A 24,391-nucleotide genomic window follows, 5' to 3' on the forward strand; every position below is an offset into this window, starting at 1 on the left:
GACTCAACGAGTGAAATATAGTGTGTCCAACATTTCTTTGATTTTTTGCACAGTAGAATTAAACTTCACACTTTGTCTTGCACAGTATTTTATGCCAATATATATTTTATTTACTTGTGTTGTAATTTGCTTTATTATAATCATAATATATCATGCTTGTAAAAATGTAATTTTACAGCAGTATTATTTTAATCTTAAAACATGACATGTTCTTTTGCTAAATTGTAACCTGGGATTTAAAAAAAATTACAAAAAAAAAAATCTGATTCCTGAAGTGTAATAGTTACATTACTGCAAGATGTTCATTATTATGCTGAATATTCAAAAGTAAATGTTTTCAAATGTACAATACTTATCTGCCAAGTTATTTGTAGCAAAATGCAGGTATAGACAGACAGACAGACAGATAGATAATTTTAGTTTCTTTCCATTTTAACCTTAAGTACACAGTACTGGAAAAAGAGTAATCTGCAGCCAATGATTTAGATAAGTAAATGAAGTTTATTTATTTATTGGGGAAATTACTTATTTGTTGCTAAACTGCCTAACTTGTACAGTAACATACATTTCTTAAAAAGAAATATATTACAATAAGAATGTGACTTAACATATACCAAGACTGCATAAATAAATATTCCAGTATGATTGTGTGACTTAAAAATATATCAAGGTTGCATAAATAAATAATTGACTATACTTATTCATAACAATAAATACTATACTTATTCATAACAATATAAACAAAATATATTACTAACTTTTTTATTTTCCTACTATTTAAAAGACTATAGAGTTTATATAAATTTCAATCTGCTCTGGACATTTATTTCCTACTGTATCTCTGTCCACTTTGGTATCATTTCATTAAAGTACTGTCTCTTTTTTATTTGTCTTCATTAATATTTACTTATCTGACATTAACTTTCAGCTGATTTTCTTTCCTTTTATGGACAGTAGAATGCTTATTAGGAATATCATTTACAGTAGATATCCTTATTCTGAGACAGTACAGTAAGAGGCACTAAGTTGAAAAGAAACATACAAAAATAATTTGCAAATAATGGGAAATAGTGATCCTAGTCATTGGAAAAATCAAATCAAAAAAGATAAAATCTTTTGACATATTTTATTTTATGTTATTAATAAGCCATTTTTGATTTAAATAATTTTAATTTTCTCTTCTTGATTCAATGCCTGTTTTACTGGGTGTTACAATTATATTTACTGCTTTGATTTAAGTTAATAACTTTTTATAAAGTTTACATTTTAAAATTATACTGGTTGGACAGCAGGAACCTGAAGGCTATGTACGAATCAGCATGTAGAAATCTACCACTGCAGAGGTGCAGTGTCATTTAACAACTTAATCGGCTTTAGGAGATTCTAATGTTTTTGTGGCATGATATTTTTTTTTTTTTGATTATGTTATAATAATATTTTTAAAGTTCATAGTTAATTTTAAATGTAGTTTATATTGCTTGTTTTCTAGACTTTCCATCTGATATTTTCTACTTCATTACTAATGGTTCATTTGCCTGATTTTCTTTTTTTCGGTTGTTTCCTACCAAAGATGAATTGCCACCTGGCACAACACTTTTATGGCGTTTAAAAATCATGATTACCACCAAGCCATTTCCACATGATTCCAAGGTGCTAAGGCTGATAGTGAAAATCACCACTGTAGGAAAGGTGTTGTTATTTATGAATCCCCTGCAGTGCACATCTCCATGTCTGCCGTTCAGAGCCAGATCAGCTTCAGAATATCCAGAGAAAAGAACTGGGCAGAAATTAATCTTCAGTGTTATGGTTTGCACTCCACAATAGACACTGATGTCTCGTTCAGCTTGTGGGGAAAAAAAAAATTTAGAATGAATTGACGTATAATATATTTCCATTTTTTTCAGTCTAAAATTCCTGTTAAAATTGTATAGATATTTAATGTTCTTCATTTTCTGAACTCATTTAATCAAATATAGAGTTGTAGGAAGAGTGAACTTATCCAATGGCATGGCAGGAGCTACTCCCCGTAGGTTACTGTTTCCTGTCATGCAACATAGCCACACTTACTCATTTATTATGACCAATTTAGACTACATCATTCAATTGTTATTTAAAAAATTATCATTGCAAGTTTATGCGGAGCCAGAAATTATCCCACCATCACAGAACACAATTCAATGCAAGAACCAACTTTGGATGGCAATACTAGTCCATCACAGGGTGAACTCAATCAGGATCGATTTAGAGTTACCAATCAATCTGAAGTGTATATTGCCGGGATGTGGCAGGAAACTAGAAATCACAATTATTTAAATTACACTTTTTAATCAAATTGTATAATAAATTAGGTGTGATCCTAATTAGTACTCTTACCATTCAGCATGAGATGAAACATATGAAGTTCACTATCCTACAGAGTTATTCACATTCTCTTCATGCCTGTCGATTTTTTATTTCTCCTCATACATCACAAAGATGTGTGTTAGGTTAATTGGCGACTCCCAACTGGCCCCGCACGAGTGTAGGTGGGTGCTTGCATGAGTGGACCTGGCAATGGACAAACACCTGATCTAGGGCTGGGTCACGCTTTGTGCCCAGTGCTGTTGAAATAGGTACTATCACCAGCACATTAGCAAATTTTTGAGCAGATGAGTGGATAATTTAATAATGAATGTGACCATATTTTTATGTCATTTTGGGTAAAGGGTATCTACCAATAAAAAATAAAATAACAGTTAATCAATAATATAGAAAAAAATTCTTACCAGGAAATCTACTGTGATAGGTAGCATCACAGTTGTATCCATTAAACTGTGCACCAGCTAAAAGAATTTTACTTATTAGAAGAAGAAAACATATTTGTTCCATTGCAACATCTGTAAAAAGTTCAATGAGAAATTATTTCAGATTCATATTCAAAGGTATCCTGTTTCTAATCTGTTGTCACATGAAAATAATTCATAGCATTAGGTTTGCAAGAGGAAATGAAATTACTTTATCAAGGAAGAATCTTATATTAAAATATACTTAAGTAATTTTTGGTGCTGTGTTCATTGGTTCATTTTTTTAGAAACTTGAATTCAAATTAACTCTGAGATTAAATATGTTTTCTCAAAAAGAGAAAAAAAGCCCTAATGTTTTAGCTCATGGGTTTTTTTTCACTTTAATTTATATTTTGCAAATTCATTTGTAGTTATCTGACTGCACCACAACCTGTAAATATTCTGAAGTCTACACTTTTTCAAAAACATAACACTTGTTGACATTTTATAGAAAAATAGACCTTGCCAAATCAAAAAATTATCATTCTTTTGTCCTTTTATAAAAACAACAAAAAAAATTATTTGGCTCACCATCCATCCAATGTTGGTTGAGCTGGATCATCTTCTAAAACTAAATGTTATCTATGACCTCAATTTTTGTTTCCACTTAAAAACCAGCTGCTTGTCAGTTCTAGCTTTGTTTGTCATCCAAAGACTCCTTTATATTTTAAATTGCTTATCAACATCAGATAAGATACCTGCAGGCTGGGAATTACTTTCTGTACCACTTGACTGCTTTTTACGAGTGCAGTTAAAATAAAAATACATTTCATATACTGCAGTAAATTCTACCACTTACCCAAAACCTTTTTTTCCAGCAGGTCAGCGGTTCTCCATGTGCTTTGGACTTCTGCATGTGATCAAATGTTCAGAACAGAAGCTTTACAAAACAACATGAAGCAAAAGGCTGAAGAAAGAAAATGAAAAAAGTGGCATCATTATGTGAACACTTAAACAAAACCACCTGTCTGGAAGAACATGGGAAAATCCATCAAATCTCAATGTATTATACAAACCTTTTCACGGTCTGAGAAACATGAGCAGGTTTTGAAGTTTCCCACTCATATTCTTTCTGCTTGATCTTCCTCTTTCAACACGTCTCGATGATTTAGAGACTTCTGACTCTGCATGAGGCCAATTTTGGGAAATTATCTTATCATCAGCTGCTTGAGAGACCCTGTTCAGTAAATGCAGCAGCTATTCATCCCACCACTCTGATAATCTGTGCCGGAGGTTTTCAGGTTCAATTCCAAGGCGCTGTGTGCAAATGTCACTATTTGCAGGTATCAACCGTTCGTCTTCAGGTAGAATCAGTGAAAGTTTTCCTTACATACTCCAAATCTGTACAAATTACACATCTCAGCAAGTGACTCTTATAAAGACATTACAGCTCTGGTTTTCATCAAACCAAATTAACTTGATTCCTGTCTGCTTCCAAAGGCCTTTTGTTACCATCTGTGGCAGCAGTTTTTTTTTTTCAAAGTTTAACAAAAAAAGAAAAAGAAAAGAATCATACCTGGTAACTGCTAAATTAAAAACAGCATTAAGTCAGCTTATACTGTACCTCTATTAAAATTATACTGTAATGGTGGTTTGTAAAATAGAGGAGTGAATCAAAGTTATAACTTATCCTAAAACTGGAATACCCTAACTGTTTCGAAGTATTATAATATTTCTTATATATCAAAAGCTGGATATATTTAAATGTTGGAAGAATTAATTTTATTTTCAGTCAGCAAAGTCCCCATTAATTCACCATCCCCCAGTTTTCTCTGCTTTAAAAGACTGCAAAATGAGTAGCTTCTGCTACAAGTTTTAGAACGAATTGCTAAATATATTTTGGTAATTGGTACACTGTATTAATCCGTGAGGGGAAATTGTCTTTTCACATAACCTTTGGGGGGCAGAGCTTAGGGTCAGCCATTGTACAGCGCCCCGGAACAATTTTCAGGTAAAGGGCATTGCTCTGTATATGGTGTATATTAACATTGTGCTATTATTGCTTTAAAACAATCTGGCATGACTTGCTCTGACATGGCAGACACATTACGTCAGCCAAATGACATCTGTTATTATTAACATAACATAGGTCAGGGTTGGGCAAAGTCATTCCTGGAGGGCCGCAGTGGCTGCAGGTTTTTGTTCCAATCCAACTGCTTAATAATAAGCACTTATTGCTCGAGTAACATTTTACTGCTTCATTTTAGTTGTCTCGCTTGTTGAAATTTTGAACCCTTATTGCTTATTTTAGTATTAAACAGCTGTATTCTTGGTTTCTAGCAATAAGATGCAAATGACAAAAGATACCAGCAGTTCCCCATTTAGCTAGTTTCCATTTACACCTGTGTGTATTTATTGTACACTATTTGGATTAATGTAATGCTTGGAAGGAAAATGAAGAGAAAAAAGTGAAGGACTGAGAATTACTCATTTTAGGCTACAAATTATTTGGATGATATCCTTAGAAAGGAAAAAAAAATATCTAGGATATGAGAATGACCTGACATGGCAGAGTTAAAACACTAACAAGCCATGAAATTAAATTAGTGGGAAGGATTGTTTTCTAATTAAGCGACTGAGTAGAAACAGAAACCTGCAGCCATTGTAGTCTTCCACGACCGACTTGGACTACCCTTGACATCAGTAGTATGCTATATATTTTTTTTTTTGGGTGTTTCTTTGCAACTCTCTTATCCAATAACCAGAATAAGTTAACAGGTATTATGGTAGTTTTCAGGATCCTTCAAAGGCTAACTTCATATCATTTTGGAAAAATTGAGTGAATAGGATTAACAAGTAGTGATGACCAAAACAGGGAAGTTTCGATTTGCAGTTTTCCGAAACTGACACTGAAATTCCTTTCCCTGGCAAATTCACAATTGCAAAACTAAAAATTCATAAAAAATAGTTTTTGGGGAATTGAAAGTCTTTTGAGGGTTAAAATCAATAAAATTGCTCTCTAAAGATTTTTTGTATTTCCATGTTTACCTGTATTTTTTCTGTAATGCAACTGTAGAAAATTATCTATTTATGCCTCTCAATTCATCACAGACTTGCAGTATGTTTATTAAAAATGTAACATGCAGAATATTCTTCTTATGATGATCCAACAAAATTCACCATTCTACACATGAAAACTCGCCCGACTGAAAGACGCTTGCCATCCAACCCCTGCCATTACCTAACCAACACCCTTTCTTATTTTTGATTCTTGCAAATGAAGGGGTTCACACTGTCCAGGCACGTCTGGTATTTTGACGAAATGTCTACACATGACAACAAAGAACTCTGGTGATTTTTTTTTAACTAGAGATCTTTATTAAAATAAGAAATGACAGCCAGATCAAGTGGAAGTAATGCATGAAAACCCATCCAGACAGGAAGTAAACATTTTACTTCTTGTGTCAAAAGATTACATTTTGCTAGCTTCTCAAATATTTTTGCAATGTCCTTTCATTTAAGTGAGAAGTTGTGCTTTTTTGACATCAAGTATTTATTCTGCAGTTTGGCTACTCTTTCTTGAGACATGTAACAATATAGCATTCTTTTCTTGAGATCACATGGAAGTTTTCAGTAGTTTAGCTCTCTTTGATCAACTGTAAAACTCTACAGTACACACTTCTTCTATACAAAGACCACAGGTCCATTTTAGCGCCTGCTCCTTTCCACATATTAATATCTGAATCTGTTGTAGTTCCTTTTTGCAAGGAGTGGCTATTTAAAGACACTCTTGCTCAATGGGAAGTGCATATTCAGTATGGATGTAATGAAGGAGAGCTCTGATCCTTCCAAAATTTTTAGGGCATCCCATTATCCACACAGCACTTCACCGTAATGTATTTTTTGTGGAGCGGTCAATTCTTTATGGTGGGCAATGATTTGAGGCTCCAGTCTTCTCCTGCTTCACCTACACATCCATGATTTATTCATGATAATAGTAATGTTCAAAAATGTACATGGACTGTCTCACATAAATTGCTGTTCTGCACTGTCAAAGGGAAGAATTCATTATATAGTGTGTGGTGCTCATTATGGAATTGTGTTCAGTAAGAATAAAATGAATTTAACTTGATATGAATTGTGGACTTGCAAATAGACATGTGCTATGTAAGAATAAAACGAATTGACCTAAATTTCAAACTAGCACCTGACATTCCTTTGGCACGAAATTTGGGCCATCTGCTAACCATATTGATTCCTGCCATTTTTGCAGGGCACAGATGTCTAGTCCACTTCTCCTTAAGCACTCCAGTAAAATCCCAATGGCCTTCAATAATTAAAACCAATTTTAAATCCAATTCAATGATCATTACCTGTTTTTTGGAATCTTTATTGTCTAATCTGGGCACTTCACTACAGCATATCTAATTCTACAAATATACAATTCAGCGGCTGTTCTAAATTGTAATTACTGGGAATTTTCATTACTACAATGAGTTAATAAGTTTCTGTTTTTAAATTGAATTACAGTGCTCTGTTAAGAAGCAGGGTGGCAGAAACACATGGTTTGGAGTTCCTTGTGATCAAAATAATTTTATTTTGAAGAGAATAAACAAATGAGAAAAAAAAATTACTGAAAAACTGCATCACCACAGAACTGTCATGTGCAGTGAGGAGACCCACCTAACTAAGGCTGAAATTCAATTACTATCAATGTGACAGGAACATAATTGCATCTAACAGCAATCAAGAAAGCTGCTTTAAGTTCTTGGTTTCAAAAATGTCTTGATGAGGACCACCTAAGTACCAGCATTGCAGACAAAAGGCAGTATTATATGATATGATATGCAAAGGACCGTTAATGGCCTGCACTTAAATAAGAAAGATAGCTTACTCTGGTAAAGGCAAAACATTTAGAAATCAGCCAGGAAAATAAATTTTCATTTATTGAGGGATGTCCAACAGTTTGCCAAATCTATTTTGTTTTCCTGATCATGTGATTGACATATATTTCTTTGCGTTCCATTGCTTATGGCTGATGAAACCAGTAAACTCATTTCACATCAAAATGAGAAACCTTTTAATTCCATGTAAATAAAGTTTGGTGATGGAGTCAAAACTTTGCTATTGACTTAAGTTCAGATTTTGGTTCTACAAAGTTCTAAACGTCAAGAGAAGCTGATTTTAGCATGTCTGTGTGTGTATTTGTGGAAAATCTAAATTTTAGTGTCTTAAAAATTACAATTTTTGTCAGAATATTTTGTTTTTGTGTTGTGCAGAGCTCCTGGATGACTACATCTCAGCCAAAAGGAATAACGACCATTTTCTGAAATATCTACCCTGAACACTAAGACCTAACCATAACTTCCAAAAACAAATGGACCAATCTTGTTCAAACAAGTTGCATCATGGTTGGCTTATTACAGGTGCCAAGTCAGTTGTTTTTGATTCATTTTGGTCCAATCCTTATCCTTATATTCTTCAAAACCAGCATGGCCTAACTTCAGCAATAACTGTCAAAGAAATTGCTACATTTAATCAGGATTTTTGCAGCCTGCTCCGTTTAGTCATGGTACCAGGCCTATTGATTTATATATTTTTGCATGAGTCATTTTTGAGATAATTTAATTTATATAAATAGACATGTCCAAGCACATGGAAGCACACACACACACACACACACATGCACACACATACAATCAAAGAAATTAATAAGTGAAGATAACTGGGAGCCTGTTTGCCATCCCAGAGCATATGCTTAATAATGAAAAGAAAGAAGTGAACACACACAAGCACACCAAGATCTCTAATGATTGACATGGACAGAGGCATTAAACCACACTAGTAGTAGTCTGTCTGTCTGTGCAGCTTGTGTACTTCATTTGACCCAAATGTGTTCCAATTAAATATTATTTAAGTTGTTCATTTTATGCAATTTCCTGTTCATTCTACTGTACATTTTGTTTGTGAACATAATACATTGTATATAATGTACTTATATATTTTTGTACAGTACAACTGGTTGTATCATATAGTAAAAGCTTCCATTCAGTGATTTCTTGTGGTATCCAAGTGAAATTTACTGTATGGATCATACAGTTGTGATTTCTGCCATCGGCCAATGGATGAAAAAGAAAGTAAGTAAATCTGAGCTCAACTAATGAAAGAAAATAATTTGTTTCCATCATGAAAAATAAATCTTCAAAAACACTTTACTACAACATAAAGGCCTCCAGGTCACCTTCAGGAGACCTCATACTATTCCTTGAGCATATTCTATAACTTTAAGTTGGGCAACAAACACCAAAAAATAAGGATTTGCTCAGGCTTACCTGTGAATTAAGTATGACATAATGAGTCTGACACAATTGTGTTAATTGTGTTTCTGCTCACACACATCATAGATGCTTACTGAGTAACCTCGTAGCATGACAGATGCAGGCTATTTGGACTTCAATGGACCTCCCAATGTGTTGATTGAAATAACACCCTCTGGGAATGAATGTCTGGATTTCACTTTACACGTGACTAAAGTTCTCTTTTGATATACACACTGTATACGTTACTGCTTAATAAATCTACGAATCAAAGGTATTTCCATGATACTCATGTAGAATTCCACGCTAATGCACTGTTAAAGCGTAACCATTTGACCCACATGCCTAACAATACCCTAAGTGTTCATCTTAATCCTTTGCTATAGAAACTTAGAAATAAAGTTTTCTTTCAGGATATCATATTAATTGCATTCCCAATTATGGTAATACAATACAGGCATTTTATAGGAGAGACAGTAATCCTGAGAACAAAATACTTTGTGCATTTTATAAAATATATGAAATATATACATATTGTATTGGGATAGGCATTTCAAAGACAAATGTGTCATAGAACTAGGACAAACAATATATGCCTGATTTTAAAAAAACAAATTGCAGAATTTTTTGACTTGTCTCTTAATTAACTGCTGTGCTATGCTGAAGCTTAATCTCACATTTTCTGCAGCAGTTAAGGGGGCATTAAGGTAAATCTTGATAGTTTTCTACTTTGCATACCCACAAATTAAGTAGTGGCATGATTATGTTGTTTTCAAATTACCTGTGTGCCCTAATTAATTATATGATACTGACACACAGTACAAATTGTACATTTGCATTTTTGATTAAAAGAAAAAGAGTGAGGTGATATTTTTTAGTTTTGTCAATGTGCACGGCTATTTGAATAACATTTTGGATATATGGAAATTAATTTTATCAGCCTATCAAATTAATATGACATATCTTCCTATTGTCACACACTTGCACTTGGGAGTCAACCAAGGGACCAGAAAATGCCAATTCCATGCCAGGCCTCTCTATTTTCTCTTTGTAAACCAAATACGAGAAATCCTGCCTGTATCCTATTACACCCCAAGGATGTCACTTCCTGTCCCTTCCCAGAGGACGTCACTTCCTTTGAACCGCCTATAAAAACTCCTCATCCTTCATACTTGATCAGTTCTGTTTTGGACTCTAACTTGCACACATTCCACGCAAACTTAAAGCTTTTGCAGCCAGGGAAACTTTACGGGTGGCTGCCCCAAACCTTCGTTGTCTGTCCGGCTGGTTATTTCACACTGTATAACTAGATTTGACCTTAAATTAAAATGAATTACTTATTTGTCTTATTTCCCCAACTAGTACATTTTTAAACATTATTTTTTCTTTATTTACCTTTATGAATACTTTTTCCAATAACATTTACGCTGTCTTTGTCTTAATCTACAAGTGGAGTGGAGTTTCTGGCTCTGACTCTGTCTTTTGATAAATGATTTCCTTTGATTTAGGGAATGAAGAGGATGGCTCAGTTTCACTTTTAACTACCCCTGCCTGTCACCTTGAACAGTTTTATGCCAAGAAGACCCAACCAAGTGGCCTGTCATGACTGAAATGGAAAGCCTGGATGAAGAAGAAGAGTGGATGTTAGTTGCTAAGATGCCATCACTAGTGTGAAGAAAGTGCTCCAGGACTTAGTTATTATTTTTATTATTGACTTGATTTCTTGTTTATTATTTTTCATGCATCACCATTTTTATTTCATGTGGTTTGTCATAGATGGTGTCATATTATTTATGGCGATGGTGTTCATTGGCAATTTGGCAATATCACAATGACACCACATCATGGCTATTAAAGATGGTGCCATATGTTTGATGCATCCAAATGTTTAGAATTCCAATAAAACAGGCTTGCAAAAAGCTTGTTAAGTACAAGAAATAGATCAACATTGGACACCTGCCTTATTGATTTTTCATGGAGCTTGGTATTTTGATTGTTTTGATTTTGACGTAGACATGTTTCCAGTTTATGTTCTCTTGGAAGTCTGTAAAGAAAGATCTTTATTTTCCTTTCTTCCTTGCAGCAAGCCACTTCCACCAGGCATTCCAGTTAGCTAATGTGTCTACATGTGTACATGCATGGACTTGGAGATGATTTACTTGTGAGGTTCTCTTGGTTGGCCATCCTGCCGACTAATGCCACCTGGTGTCACGTGAAGGAACTGCAAATCACCACTGGAAACATTTGGGGCACCAAACCAGTCATCCCTGTTCAATTCCAACAAAAATCTTTGCTTTAGAATAAATAAAAATTAAGGTCGCTATGTGCAGCAACAGAAAGCTTCCACAAAATACTGCCATCAAGCTAGATTATAACAAAGTTCTCAGTGATTAACTCCATCCTGTCTTGGGTTTGGTGCAAGACTGAACACCTTCTCCCATCAGCAGCAGAATAGCTTGGAGACCAGAAGAAGCAGAGTCAGTTGTCCTCACCAGGTGTCTTCTCTGTAACTGTGGTGGGAACAAGAGAAGAAAATGTTAGCATCAGCGTCCCCTTTCCACCTGAAGCGGTATTACATACCTGTGATGAGCCCAGAGAGTGGTCAACAGAAATGTATGTGTGATAATTATGTACGTGGTATATTTATATGTGCCTTACTATATTTTTCTGCTGAGGTAGATAAAATTGAAGACCTACCTCATCTAGCATAGGGCATAAGACACAAACAAACCCTGGACAGGGCACCAGTCCATCACAGGACAAACACACACACACACACTCCAGACACACACTAAGGCTAATTTAGTGTCATTAGTTCACCTAACCTGCATGTCTTTGGACAGTGGGAGAAAACCAAAGCACTCAGAGGAAACCCACACAGACACAGGGCTTCTGTATTATCCCATCACATATCCATTAACCTGTGACCGGATCATTCGGTTAAAATAGTCAATTTCTCAACAACTTCTCTCCACCTCTCCCTGTTAATCGTAACTACCCCAGAGTCACTAAAGTGACGGTCCATTCACTCTTTGATGTTATCCTCCCTCCACTTCTTTCTATGTCTTGACATTGTGCCTTGTAAAATGACTTTCATAAAGCCTGGTATTTTGTTGATGTAGCTATACTGCTATCTTTGCAAACTAAATTATCATCATGGGTTCAAAAAGCTAATGTGATCTTCCAACATACTTCCCTATTTGTGACATTGTTCTCTGTAGCTCTGCTGTGAGGCGCCACATTGCACATGTATAGAAAGTCATGAACTATCTTTTGGTTTTATTTTTTTTATAGCCATTCTTTGACTTCCAAAAATATTTGATTTATTATTTTGGGGGGGTATTAGAGGTCAAGGAATAGAGTTGTTACATTTTTTTTGGATTTGAAATATTTTCTAGTACATTAGAACACTCTAGACGACAACAGGCCATTCAGAACAACAAAGCTCACCAGTCCTTTCCACTTATTTCTTCCAAAAAAACATCAAGTCGAATTTTGAAAGTCCCTAATGTCTTACTGTCTACCACACTACTTAGTAGATTATTCCAAGTGTCTGTCGTTCTTTGTGTAAAGAAAACCTTCCTAATGTTTGTGCAAAATTTACCCTTAACAAGTTTCCAGCTATGTCCCCGTGTTCTTGAGGAACTCATTTTAAAACAACAGTCTCGATTCACTGTACTAATTCTATTCATAATTTTAAACACTTCAATCATGTCACCTCTTAATCTTCTTTTCCTTAAACTGTATAGGCTCAGCTCTTTTAATCTTTACTCATAATTCAACCCCTGTAGCCCTGGAATCAGCCTAGTCGCTCTTCTCTGGACCTTTTCTAGTGCTGCTATCTCCTTTTTGTAGCCTGGAGACGAAAACTGCACACAGTACTCAAGATGAGGCCTCACCAGTGCATTATAAAGCTTGTTCATAAACCTCCTTGGACTTGTACTCCACACATCGTGCTATATATCCTAACATTCTGTTAGCCTTCTTAATGGCTTCTGAACACTGTCGGGAAGTCGATAGCTTAGAGTTGACTATGACTCCTAAATCCTTCTCATGAGGTGTACTCTCGATTTTCAGAACTCCCATTGTGTATTCAAACCTAACATTTTTACTTTCTATGTGTAATACTTTACATTTACTGACATTAAATTTCATCTGCCACAAATCTGCCCAAGCCTGTATGCTGTCCAAGTTCTTCTATAATGATATAACAGATTCCAGATTATCTGCTAATCCACCTATCTTGGTATCATCTGCAAATTTAGCCAGCTTGTTACTTATATTCCTATCTAAATCATTTCTATACTGTACATTAAAAATAGCAGCGGCCCTAGCACTGACCCCTGTGGAACACCTCTCTTAACATAGGCCAGTTCTGATGAGGTTCCTCGCACCATCACCCTCTGCTTCCTGTGTCTGAGCCAATTCTGCACCCATCTAAAAACATCACCCTGAACTCCCACTTCTTTTAATCTGATGTCCAACCTCTCATGTGGCACCTTATCAAATGCTTTCTGAAAGTCAAGATAAATAATATCATATCCTCCACTTTAATCATATCCTTTTGTTGCCTCCTCATTGAATTCCAGCATGTTAGTAAAACAAGACCTCCCTCTTCTGAACCCATGCTGACTGTTAAGAATAACTCCTGTCCTTGCCAGGTGTTGCTCGATCTTATCCTTAATAATTCCTTCCATTAATTTTCCTGTGATGCATGTTAAGCTTTCTGGCCTATAGTTGCTTCAATTTGCCCTGTCACCCTTTTTATGTAATGGGATGATATTTGCCATTTTCCAGTCCTTCGGAATCTCTCCAGTGCACAGTGACTTCCTAAAAATACGTGTCAAGGGTTTATATATGTACTCGCTAGCCTCCTTACGAACTCGAGGGTAAACATTATCTGGTCCTGGTGATTTCGTTTTATTTGAGCTTATTTAATCTGAGCAGCACTTCTCCCTCTACAATTTCCAAATCCCTCAGTACCTCCTTAGTAGTTCCTGTTACCTCTGGGAGGTTATCCACTTGCTCACTTGTAAACACCTCAGAAAAATGTAAGTTTAGGGCATCCGCTATTTCAATGTTTGTATCTTTTAATTCCCCTTTTCTATTTCTGATGTACTTGACCTCCTTCTTGACTGTTCTTTTACTACTAAAATACTGAAAGAATCTCTTAGGATCTTCTTTCGCCTTATCTGCTATATTCCTCTCCAACTGTCTTTTAGCCTCCCTGATATCCTTCTTGGTTGCCCTCGTGTTCTCATACAGTCTACGATTCACTTTGCAGTCATTAGTCTTATATGCCTTATAAAGAAGTTTTTTCCTTAATCCACCATGGAGTTTTTTTTTTAGTTTCCTATTAATTCCAAATTTAGGTATGTATCTGTCCTACATTACATGTAAAATATTTTTAAACCTGTTCCACTGCTCCTCGACTGTCTCCACACTTTAACAAAAGTTTATCCCAATGTATCCTAATTAGACATTGTCGCATCTGCTCAAAATTAGCCCTACCAAAGTTCAACTTAACAATTTTAGTCTTTGTATTTGCACTCTTACAAAATATTGAGAATTGTATTATACATTATTTTCTATGTTAAAAACAAACTACTTACATTTAACCCAGTTAACTCTGTTACTTGGCACTTACTCTTTTGATCTTACTCTAGCTAGTTTATTTTACCACAACCATCTCCTGATTCCACTTCTCTCTTCATACTCCTGCTGCCTAGTGCAGTCAATACATAAGAAGACTGACATGGCAAGGGAACAAATCAGTTTACTTTGGAACAAAGTGCAAAGATCCTGTAATTTCAGATGGGATTTGCATTATTTGAGTACTGCTGTTATTTGAGCTATCCTCAGTCTTTAAACCCTTATCTGACACAAGTGCTCCCAGATATTCTATGTGCTTTTTCGGTCTGTTTTAATCATGTCTACATTGACTTTGTCATCAGCAAAATGATGATCGGTGGATATTCTGCCCCCTAGTTACAATGAATGTTCACGGTCTTCCAGTGCATCAGTAATAATACATTCCAAAGATGTTAAAGAGAGTGGGTGAGAACAGATCGCTTTGTCAGATTCCCAAATAAATGGACAGAGGACTACACTGGTGGTAGTGTTGTATAGATGTTTGATGACTCAAGTAAAGTTGGGTGGTTGGGTCTAATCTTGTTCTTCTTATAGTTGCCCATGAGGCTGAGTCCATCCCTTATGAAAGGCTTACTTGATGATTACAAAGGCCCGGTAAAGGTGTTGTTCATACTGTAAATATTCTAGCAAAGGATTCTCAGATTGAAAATTTCCACTGCGGTGCTTCTACCTGCTATGAAGTCTCTTTGCTACTAGATGATGACCTCTTCAGCCTGAAATTTCAATCTGTTCAATATCATCTTCACCATAACATTTCTGAGATAGCCAATGAGGTGTATTGTTTAGTAGTTTTGGGACAGCTGAAGACTGCATTTCTTGGGAAGAGGAATGGTCAAGGACTGAGTTCATGGTATAGGGTCTTCTCTTGACTGCCAGATCTTATTGCATATAGCTTTAAGGACATTGGTTTTTGACATTTCTCTCTGCCTAGAATAGTTCTCCTGGAATAATTGTCTGTTCCCACTAATTTCCATCTTTGAGAGATTTTACTGCTTCCTCCAACTCATCTCGTAGAATTGGATGGTTGTCTTGATGGCATGTTCGCATCTCAGAACCAAAGGGTCCCATGTGATTGGTTGGTTGTACAACAGAGTGCCATATTCTGTCCATCTGTCTATGAATAATAGATATTGTTCAGTGAGGCACTTCCCTTCTCTACTCTCAGTTGTGAAGACTTTTCCCATGTATGACAATTGTTAAGCTCTGTCACTGCTTGAAATGTCTTCTTGTCATTCTTCAGATAATTATTAATTCACTTCCACAGATCTTCAGTACACTTCTGCTTCATCCTCGTCATGCTTTTTTATTATTGTTGTTGACTTTAATATATTCTTTAGCTACTCTTGTCTCTTGTCACAAAGGGAAAAAATCAGGAGTGTGCTCCGCTCGAAATTCTGGTATACTGAGATAGGTCATCAGAACCACTTCCAGTTGTTTCTCATCATAACTAATTGATAATTTATATATATAATTATTTATCTCTATTTATAATGAAACTTTATATTAATATGATATTTTAACACTTAGGGAGGTTGAAAACGGTGGTGAAATTTTTTCATGATTACATGTGCATTACCTAGATTACGTGCAAAGTAAAAAGAGTTATAGTCACCTAAAACACAGAAAAAGTGTTAGTATCTATAAATATAAAGGAGAGTTCGGATCCGTGTGGCTGTGTTTGTGTGTTTGTGGAGGGACGGAGAGTTAAGGTGGGTGTTGGAGTCACGTGATCATCTCCCCTCCCATTGACCTCATTTCATTCACTTCATTTCTGCTCCAAGCTGAGCTCCGCAGCTGATGCCGTCTTGCCGTCCTTTCTCCTTTACTGATTTACTGTTTAGTAGACGCGGTGCTTACCGAATAGTATTTTTTCCTTTAGTGTTTCTACTTAGTGTTTCTTAGTGTTTAGTAGATGCGGTGTGCGAAAGGAGAGTTGGGATCCGAGAGACTACGTTTGTGGAGGGATGGAGAGTTAAGGTAGGTGGGGTAGTCACGTGATCATCTCCCCTCCCATTCACCTGATTTCATTCACTTCATTTCGCTCCGAGCTGATCTCCGCAGTTGACGCAGTTAGTTCTTTCTCCTTTACTGATTTACTGTTTAGTAGACGCGGTACTTACTGATTAGTATTTGTTCCTTTAGTGTTCCTTTAGTGTTTAGTAGACGCGGTGTGCCGGTGTTCCCGGTGGTTTTGCGGTTTAGTGTTACTTTCTACTTCGTTTTTGTACTTTAGTGTTTAATAATAAATAATAATAATTCATTTCATTTATATAGCGCTTTTCTCAGTACTCAAAGTGCTAAAATAGTGAGTGATACTTAGCTGATAGCAGTGTAGAAGCAGCACAGCACAACGCAGCCGGTAGGACAGGCGCGTGTGGTAGCGTAGGTGAGCTGCGATAGCAAGCAGCAGAAAGAGGAGGAAGCAGGATTTGGATGTTCCAATACACAGCCATAAACAGTAACGCTTGGTAATTTCAGGCGTGATCGCCCCGAAGCCATAAGCCAGGTTAGTGTGAACATCAGATCAGTTCCCGGTCGTAGAGTACTGTAAGATGAAACGGGAGCAGATCAGCATAGCGAATATAATCACGGAGACAGATCATCCCGAGGTGCTAGATCGCCAGGTGCAAAAAAATGTTGGTAGGTCTCGTCCCGTGATCCACAGACTCGGCTGTTCCCAGTAAAGTGGAGTCCATAAAATCTGTAAATATTAAGCCAAATCCAAGCAATTCGAGTCAGCTGTATCCACGAACTATACGTACAATAAACGAAATAAAACAAGCATAAGAAAGTGCAGAATTAAGGCGAATTTTGCGAAACGTGTTGTTAACAGGGAGGAGCGGCAACAACAAGCGTGCGTCAGCATCCTCTCACCTGCTACGATAAAGCAGTTATAATAAAGAAGTTTAGTAGACTTTTACTTTGTCTCATTTAGTGTTCTTCCCGGCGGTGTTGCCGTTTTTTAGTGTTAGTGTCTACTTAGTGTTTGTGTTTAGTGTTATGGAAGGAGTGATCTTACCACTCTCAGATTTTGCAATGACTGAGTTGGTAAATAATGATTATTTATCAACAGATCACATCAGCAAATTCAACGAAATTTTAGCTGCGCATACAATTTCCAACCTCAAAAGTTTTTGCTAATGTGGACTCCTGACATACCTACAGTATAATGCCCATTCCACAAATTGCAAAACATATTCAAATATCACCTTCTGCAGTGACTGAACGAGTGACTCACTGGGTGTGTACCTATTAAGATGGTGCTGTAATTCATGTCTATGACAGTTTAAACGCTGATAAAAAATTCAGCCTCACCAAAGAGCAGCTTCGTTTCCTTCATGCTTTGTTTCCTTACAAACCTCCCATAGCTTATGAAGACGCACAGCAACAATTAAATCATACAGATTCTGATGTATTCTCAATTGCATTTGCTGTGTGTATTTCTTTAGGTATTGACCCAAGTGATATATATAAAAAATGTAAATGTTCGTTTGTTCAAAACCTTAAATCTCCGAAAGTTCTTCACCGATTGCTTTGAAATTTTGACACAACGTTGCATTTGAATACGCGCATGTTTTTATATACATATTATATAGATGTCACACCTGTGACGGGTAAAAACATGCTTTTTTTGAAAACATAGCTCCATCTGTTGGACGTAAAAGCAACACACGCTATACTAAATATTTTATGATTCTGTTTCAATGTTTCAATCAAATACATTTGTAAGTACGTGAATAAAGGCAGTAACATGGCAGTTTTTGGCGTGCAACCAGAAAGAAGTGATAGGAATAGGGTCATACATATCGATGAAATCGCACAGTATTAGGCTGGAAGATACATAAGCAGCAATGAAGCTGTATGGCGAAGTCTTTCATTTCACATACATGAACAAAGTCCAGATGCTGTTCACTTAGCAGTACATCTAGAAAATGGACAACGCGTTTATTTCACAGCTGCAAAAGTGCAACAAATAGCCCTGAATCCACCGACTACAACGTTAACTGCTTTCTTTATGTTATGTCAAAATGACGTGTTTGCGATAACACTGCTGTATTCGGAAGTGCCTACGTATTACACATGGAATGCGAGTAGAAAATCATTTGAACAACGCAAACGAGGAGAGCGAGTCAACGGACAACCTGGCATATTCAAAGAAACTACGATAGACAGACTGTACACCTTGCATCCCAATCAAGATGAATGGTTCCTTGTTCACATGCTGTTGGTAAATGTGCCCGGTCCAGCGTCTTTCCAGCAATTGAGAATTGTCAAGCGTTACACATGCCACTTTCCGAAGTACCTGTCAAGCTCTGAATGTATTGGAGAACGACCGACACTGGGATGTATACATTAATGACGCGTGCAACACGTCACATCCAAATCAAATTTGTGCATTGTTTGCAATCATATTGACCGCCTGCTCTCCTTCATCTCCAACACAGTTATGGGAGAAATATAAATCGCACATGGCTGAAGATATTTTCCGTCGAATACACAAGTAAAATTCAAATATTAACATGGATTTCACAGCAGAAATCTACAAATAAGCGTTGGTAATGATTGAAGATTTGTGCTTAGAAATCGCGAACAAAGTTCTCAATCAATTGGGAATGCCATCACCGAATCAATCTGCTGCTGCTTCGTTCAATGTAGAATTGCTTCGTGAACAAAATTACAACACGGGTGATCTTTTGTTGTACGTGCAATCAAATATTCCTAAGCTAACGCTTCAGCAAAAAGGCATTTACGATCAAATAATGCAAACTGTCAATAACGGGGTTGGAGAAATCTGGAAATTGGGAACGGAAAGGTGCCGGTTGATCTGACCTCAGGACGAATTTCATTGCCTCATAACTTCTGCAATTTAGTGACATCAAAAGAAGAATTGGTTGAAAAAGTATTTCCCAATATTCAAACCAATTATAAGAATCACGATTGGCTAAGTGAACGAGCTATTCTTGCGGCCAAAAACAAAGACGTCTACGAACTTAACAATATTATTCAGTCTAACATTCTGCACAGACAGTGGAACAACAAAAAATATTGTATACCCACAAGCATTGTGAAATTAAGCATATTAGAAACGTGCGCTTTCTCTTTTCTTTCTTTTCCATTTAACCAGATTGAGCCACAGCAAAGCTATCTATATATATATATCTATATATATCTATACTAATAAAAGGCAAAGCCCTCACTGACTCACTGACTGACTGACTGATTCACTCATCACTAATTCTCCAACTTCCCGTGTAGGTAGAAGGCTGAAATTTGGCAGGCGCATTCCTTACAGCTTACTTACAAAAGTTAGGCAGGTTTCATTTCGAAATTCTACGCGTAATGGTCATAACTGGAACCTGTTTTTTGTCCATATACTCTAATGGAGGAGGCGGAGTCACGTATCACGTTGTCACGTATTACGCCTCCTACGTGATCACGTGAAGTGAAAACAAGGAAGAGATTTACAGCACGAGTCAAACGCGGGAACGAAGGTAAATGACGTTAATTGTTGAGTGTCTTTTAATACTGTGTAAGCATACATATTAACAGATGTGCAATTAAACGTGTGCATTTACAGGGTGATTTCTCAGGCTTAAAAGCTCGCCTTTTATCAAACGCGGGGAACAAAGGTAAATGACGTTGTTGAGTGTCTTTTAATACTGTGTAACCATACATATTAACACATGTGCAATTAAACGTGTGCATTTACAGGGTGATTTCTCAGGCTTAAAAGCTCGCCTTTTATTAAAAAGGTAAATGCTGTTTTCATTCTGAAGGGCACAAACCACGTTAGATTTCATGCTCAAGAGTAAGCTCAGCACACAGCTTGGTCATATTAGAACCGGAAGGGTGAACTGACAATATGGTATACAAAGAGATCCTTAAGAAATAATTATTGATTCATTTTCCCTCAGTTTAAAAAGGTTTACTTTTCTTCTTAATAAAAATTTTAAAGCGGTACTTCGCCGCTGCAAAGCGCGGGTATTTTGATATATATCAAAATATATCGCGTCATCACGCCTCCCATGTAAGCAAGTGAACTGACCCGCTGCCGTTTGCAATGCCATATTCGCGAGATACAAGTTTAATGACAAGACACGAGGTATAAACGACAGTTTGGATCACTTTGGGACAGAGTTAAAATTGCTGTGGCCAGAAACTTTTAACTGCTGGATCTTAGCTAACATTAAATAAACCCGTGGACATCGCAACATCACACAAGACAGCGGCTCACGTGAAGTGACTGAACGCAGAAGGAGTGATCACTTCAATGAATCAAACCTATTCAAAAAACACATTTCACAATTGATAAGGTACGAAAACAATACATAGATAGATAGATAGATACTTTATTAATCACAATGGGAAATTCACAATATGAAACCGATTGTGGATTTCCGTACAGCCACTGAAACTTTGTGACGGCACGAGACTTCAGGTGACGTGTCTGCAAAAGAACCTCATTCAGGCAACTATTTTTACTGGCGGTGGCTCAGGGAAGAGAGTTTTTATTCCTCGCATCCCCGTTATACCCTCTGATCTCCAATTTCAATTCAAACGCCTCCAATTTACACTAAGGCTCTGCTTAGCAATGACAATTAATAAGTCTCCGTTGTTGAGTGTCTTTTAATACTGTGTAAGCATAGATATTAACACATGTGCAATTAAACGTGTGCATTTACGGGGTGATTTCTCAGGCTTAAAAGCTCGCCTTTTATTAAAAAGATAAATGCAAACTGTTTTCATTCTGAAGGGCACAAACCACGTTAGATTTCATGCTCAAGGGTAAGCTCAGCACACATCTTGGTCATATTAGAACCGGAAGGGCGAACTGACAACAATGTATACAAAGAGATCCTTAAGAAATAATTATTGATTCATTTTCCCTCAGTTTAAAAAGGTTTACTTTTCTTCTTAATAAAAATTTTAAAGCAGTACTTCGCCGCTGCCAAGCGCGGGTATTTTGATATATATCAAAATATATCGAGTCATCACGCCTCCAAAGTAAGCACGTGAACTGACCCGCTGCCGTTTGCAATGCCATATTCGCGAGATACAAGTTTAATGAGAAGACACCAGGTATAAACGACAGTTTGGATCACTTTGTGACAGAGTTAAAATTGCTGTAGCGAGAAACTTTTAACTGCCGGGTCTTATCTAACATTAAATAAACCCCTGGACATCGCAACATCACACAAGAGATCGGCTCACGTGAAGTCACTGAACGCAGCAGGAGTGATCACTTCCATGAATCAAACCTGTTCAAAAAACACATTACACAATTGATAAGGTACGACAACAATATGAAACCGATTGTGGATTTCCGTACAGCCACTGAAACTTTGTGACGGCACGAGACTTCAGGTCACGTGTCTCCAAAAGAACCTCAATGAGGCAACTATTTTTACTGGCGGTGGCTCAGGGGAGAGAGTTTTTATTCCTCGCATCCCCGTTATACCCTCTGATCTCCCATTTCAATTAAAACACCTCCAATTTCCACTAAGGCTCTGCTTAGCAATGACAATTAATAAGTCTCAGGGACAGACCCCACAAAAGGTTGGCATTGATTTGAGGCAGGACTGCTTTTCACATGGCCAACTGTACGTTGCATGCTCAACAACAACAACAACAACAACATTTATTTATATAGCACATTTTCATACAAAAAGTAGCTCAAAGTGCTTTACATAATGAAGAAAAGAAGAATAAAAGACAAATAAGAAATTAAAATAAGACAACCTTAGTTAACATAAGAAGGAGTAAGGTCCGATGGCCAGGGTGGACAGAAAAAACAAAAAAAAACTCCAGAAGGCTGGAGAAAAAAAATAAAATCTGTAGGGGTTCCAGGCCACGAGACCGCCCAGTCCCCCTTTGGGCATTCTACCTAACATAAATGAAATAGTCCTCTTTGTAGTTAGGGTTCTCACGGAGTCACTTGATGCTGATGGTTATACAGACTTCTGGCTTTTAATCCATCCATCATTGTTGGAACATCATGGTGCTTTGGGTAGATGGTGGTGGCACAAGCCACCACCAATAGGACACCGGAAAAGGAAACAGAAGAGAGAGTAGGGGTTAGTACAGATTTTGAATGGTTATTATAATGAATTGGATATACAGAGTGTCAGGATTAAATTACAGTGAAGTTATGAGAAGGCCATGTTAAAGTAATGTGTTTTCAGTAGTTTTTTAAAGTGCTCCACTGTATTAGCCTGGCGAATTCCTACTGGCAGGCTATTCCAGATTTTAGGTGCATAACAGCAGAAGGCCGCCTCACCACTTCTTTTAAGTTTTGCTCTTGGAATTCTAAGGAGACACTCAGTTGAGGATCTGAGGTTGCGATTTGGAATATAAGGTGTCAGACATTCCGATATATAAGACGGGGCGAGATTATTTAAAGCTTTAAAAACCATAAGCAGAATTTTAAAGTCAATTCTGAATGACACAGGTAACCAGTGTAGTGACATCAAAACTGGAGAAATGTGTTCGGATTTTCTTTTCCTGGTAAGGATTCTAGCAGCTGCATTCTGCACTAACTGCAAACGATTGATGTCTTTTTTGGGTAGTCCTGAGAGGAGTGCATTACAGTAATCTAGTCGACTAAAGACAAACGCATGAACTAATTTCTCTGCATCTTTCGATGATATAAGAGGTCTAACTTTTGCTATGTTCCTTAGGTGAAAAAATGCTGTCCTAGTGATTTTATTAATATGCGATTTAAAATTCAGATTACAATCAACGGTTACCCCTAAGCTTTTTACCTCCGATTTGACTTTTAATCCTAATGCATCCAGTTTATTTCTAATAGCCTCACTGTATCCATTATTGCCAATCACTAAGATTTCGGTTTTTTCTTTATTTAATTTGAGAAAGTTACTATTCATCCATTCTGAGATACAGGTTAGACATTGTGTTAGCGAATCAAGAGATTTAGGGTCATCAGGTGCTATTGATACATACAGCTGTGTGTCATCAGCATAGCTGTGGTAGCTCACGTTATGTCCCGAGATAATCTGACCTAATGGAAGCATGTAGATTGAGAAGAGCAGCGGACCCAGGATAGAGCCTTGTGGAACACCATATAGAATATCATGTGTCTTTGAGTTATAATTACCACAACTAACAAAGAATTTTCTCCCTGCCAGGTAGGATTCAAACCAGTTTAAGACACTGCCAGAGAGGCCCACCCATTGACTAAGGCGATTCTTAAGAATATTATGATCAATAGTGTCAAATGCGGCACTCAAATCTAAGAGGATGAGAACAGATAAATGGCCTCTGTCTGCATTTACCCGCAAGTCATTTGCTACTTTAACGAGTGCAGTTTCTGTGCTGTGATTTGTTCTAAAACCTGACTGAAATTTATCAAGAATAGCATGTTTATTGAGGTGCTCATTTAACTGCATAATGACTGCCTTCTCTAGAATTTTACTTAAGAAAGGCAGGTTAGAGATGGGTCTATAATTTTCAAGAGAAGAGGGGTCGAGATTATTTTTCTTAAGTAGGGGTTTAACTACCGCAGTCTTAAGACAGTCTGGGAAGACCCCCGTATCTAATGACGAATTTACTATGTCAAGAACATTATCAATAAGCACACCCGATACTTCTTTGAAAAAATTTGTTGGTATTGGGTCAAGGGCACAGGTGGATGGTTTCATT

At 36.8% G+C, this 24,391-nt stretch overlaps 1 protein-coding gene across 1 annotated transcript in view; it reads right to left on the minus strand.

Annotated features, from left to right (window-relative positions):
* zpld1a (zona pellucida-like domain containing 1a) overlaps positions 1-2,868 on the minus strand; it is a 74,255-nt gene extending 71,387 nt beyond the window's left edge. The window contains exons 1-2 of the mRNA XM_028801313.2: positions 2,766-2,868; positions 1,623-1,843 (exon numbers count right to left, since the gene is read on the minus strand). Of these exons, the coding sequence (XP_028657146.1) occupies positions 1,623-1,843; positions 2,766-2,868 (324 nt within the window). The remainder of the gene's footprint in view (positions 1-1,622; positions 1,844-2,765) is intronic.
* Between the last annotated feature and the right edge of the window lie 21,523 nt (positions 2,869-24,391).

This window comes from Erpetoichthys calabaricus, chromosome 4 (assembly GCF_900747795.2).
Source record: "Erpetoichthys calabaricus chromosome 4, fErpCal1.3, whole genome shotgun sequence".
NCBI lineage: Eukaryota > Metazoa > Chordata > Cladistia > Polypteriformes > Polypteridae > Erpetoichthys > Erpetoichthys calabaricus.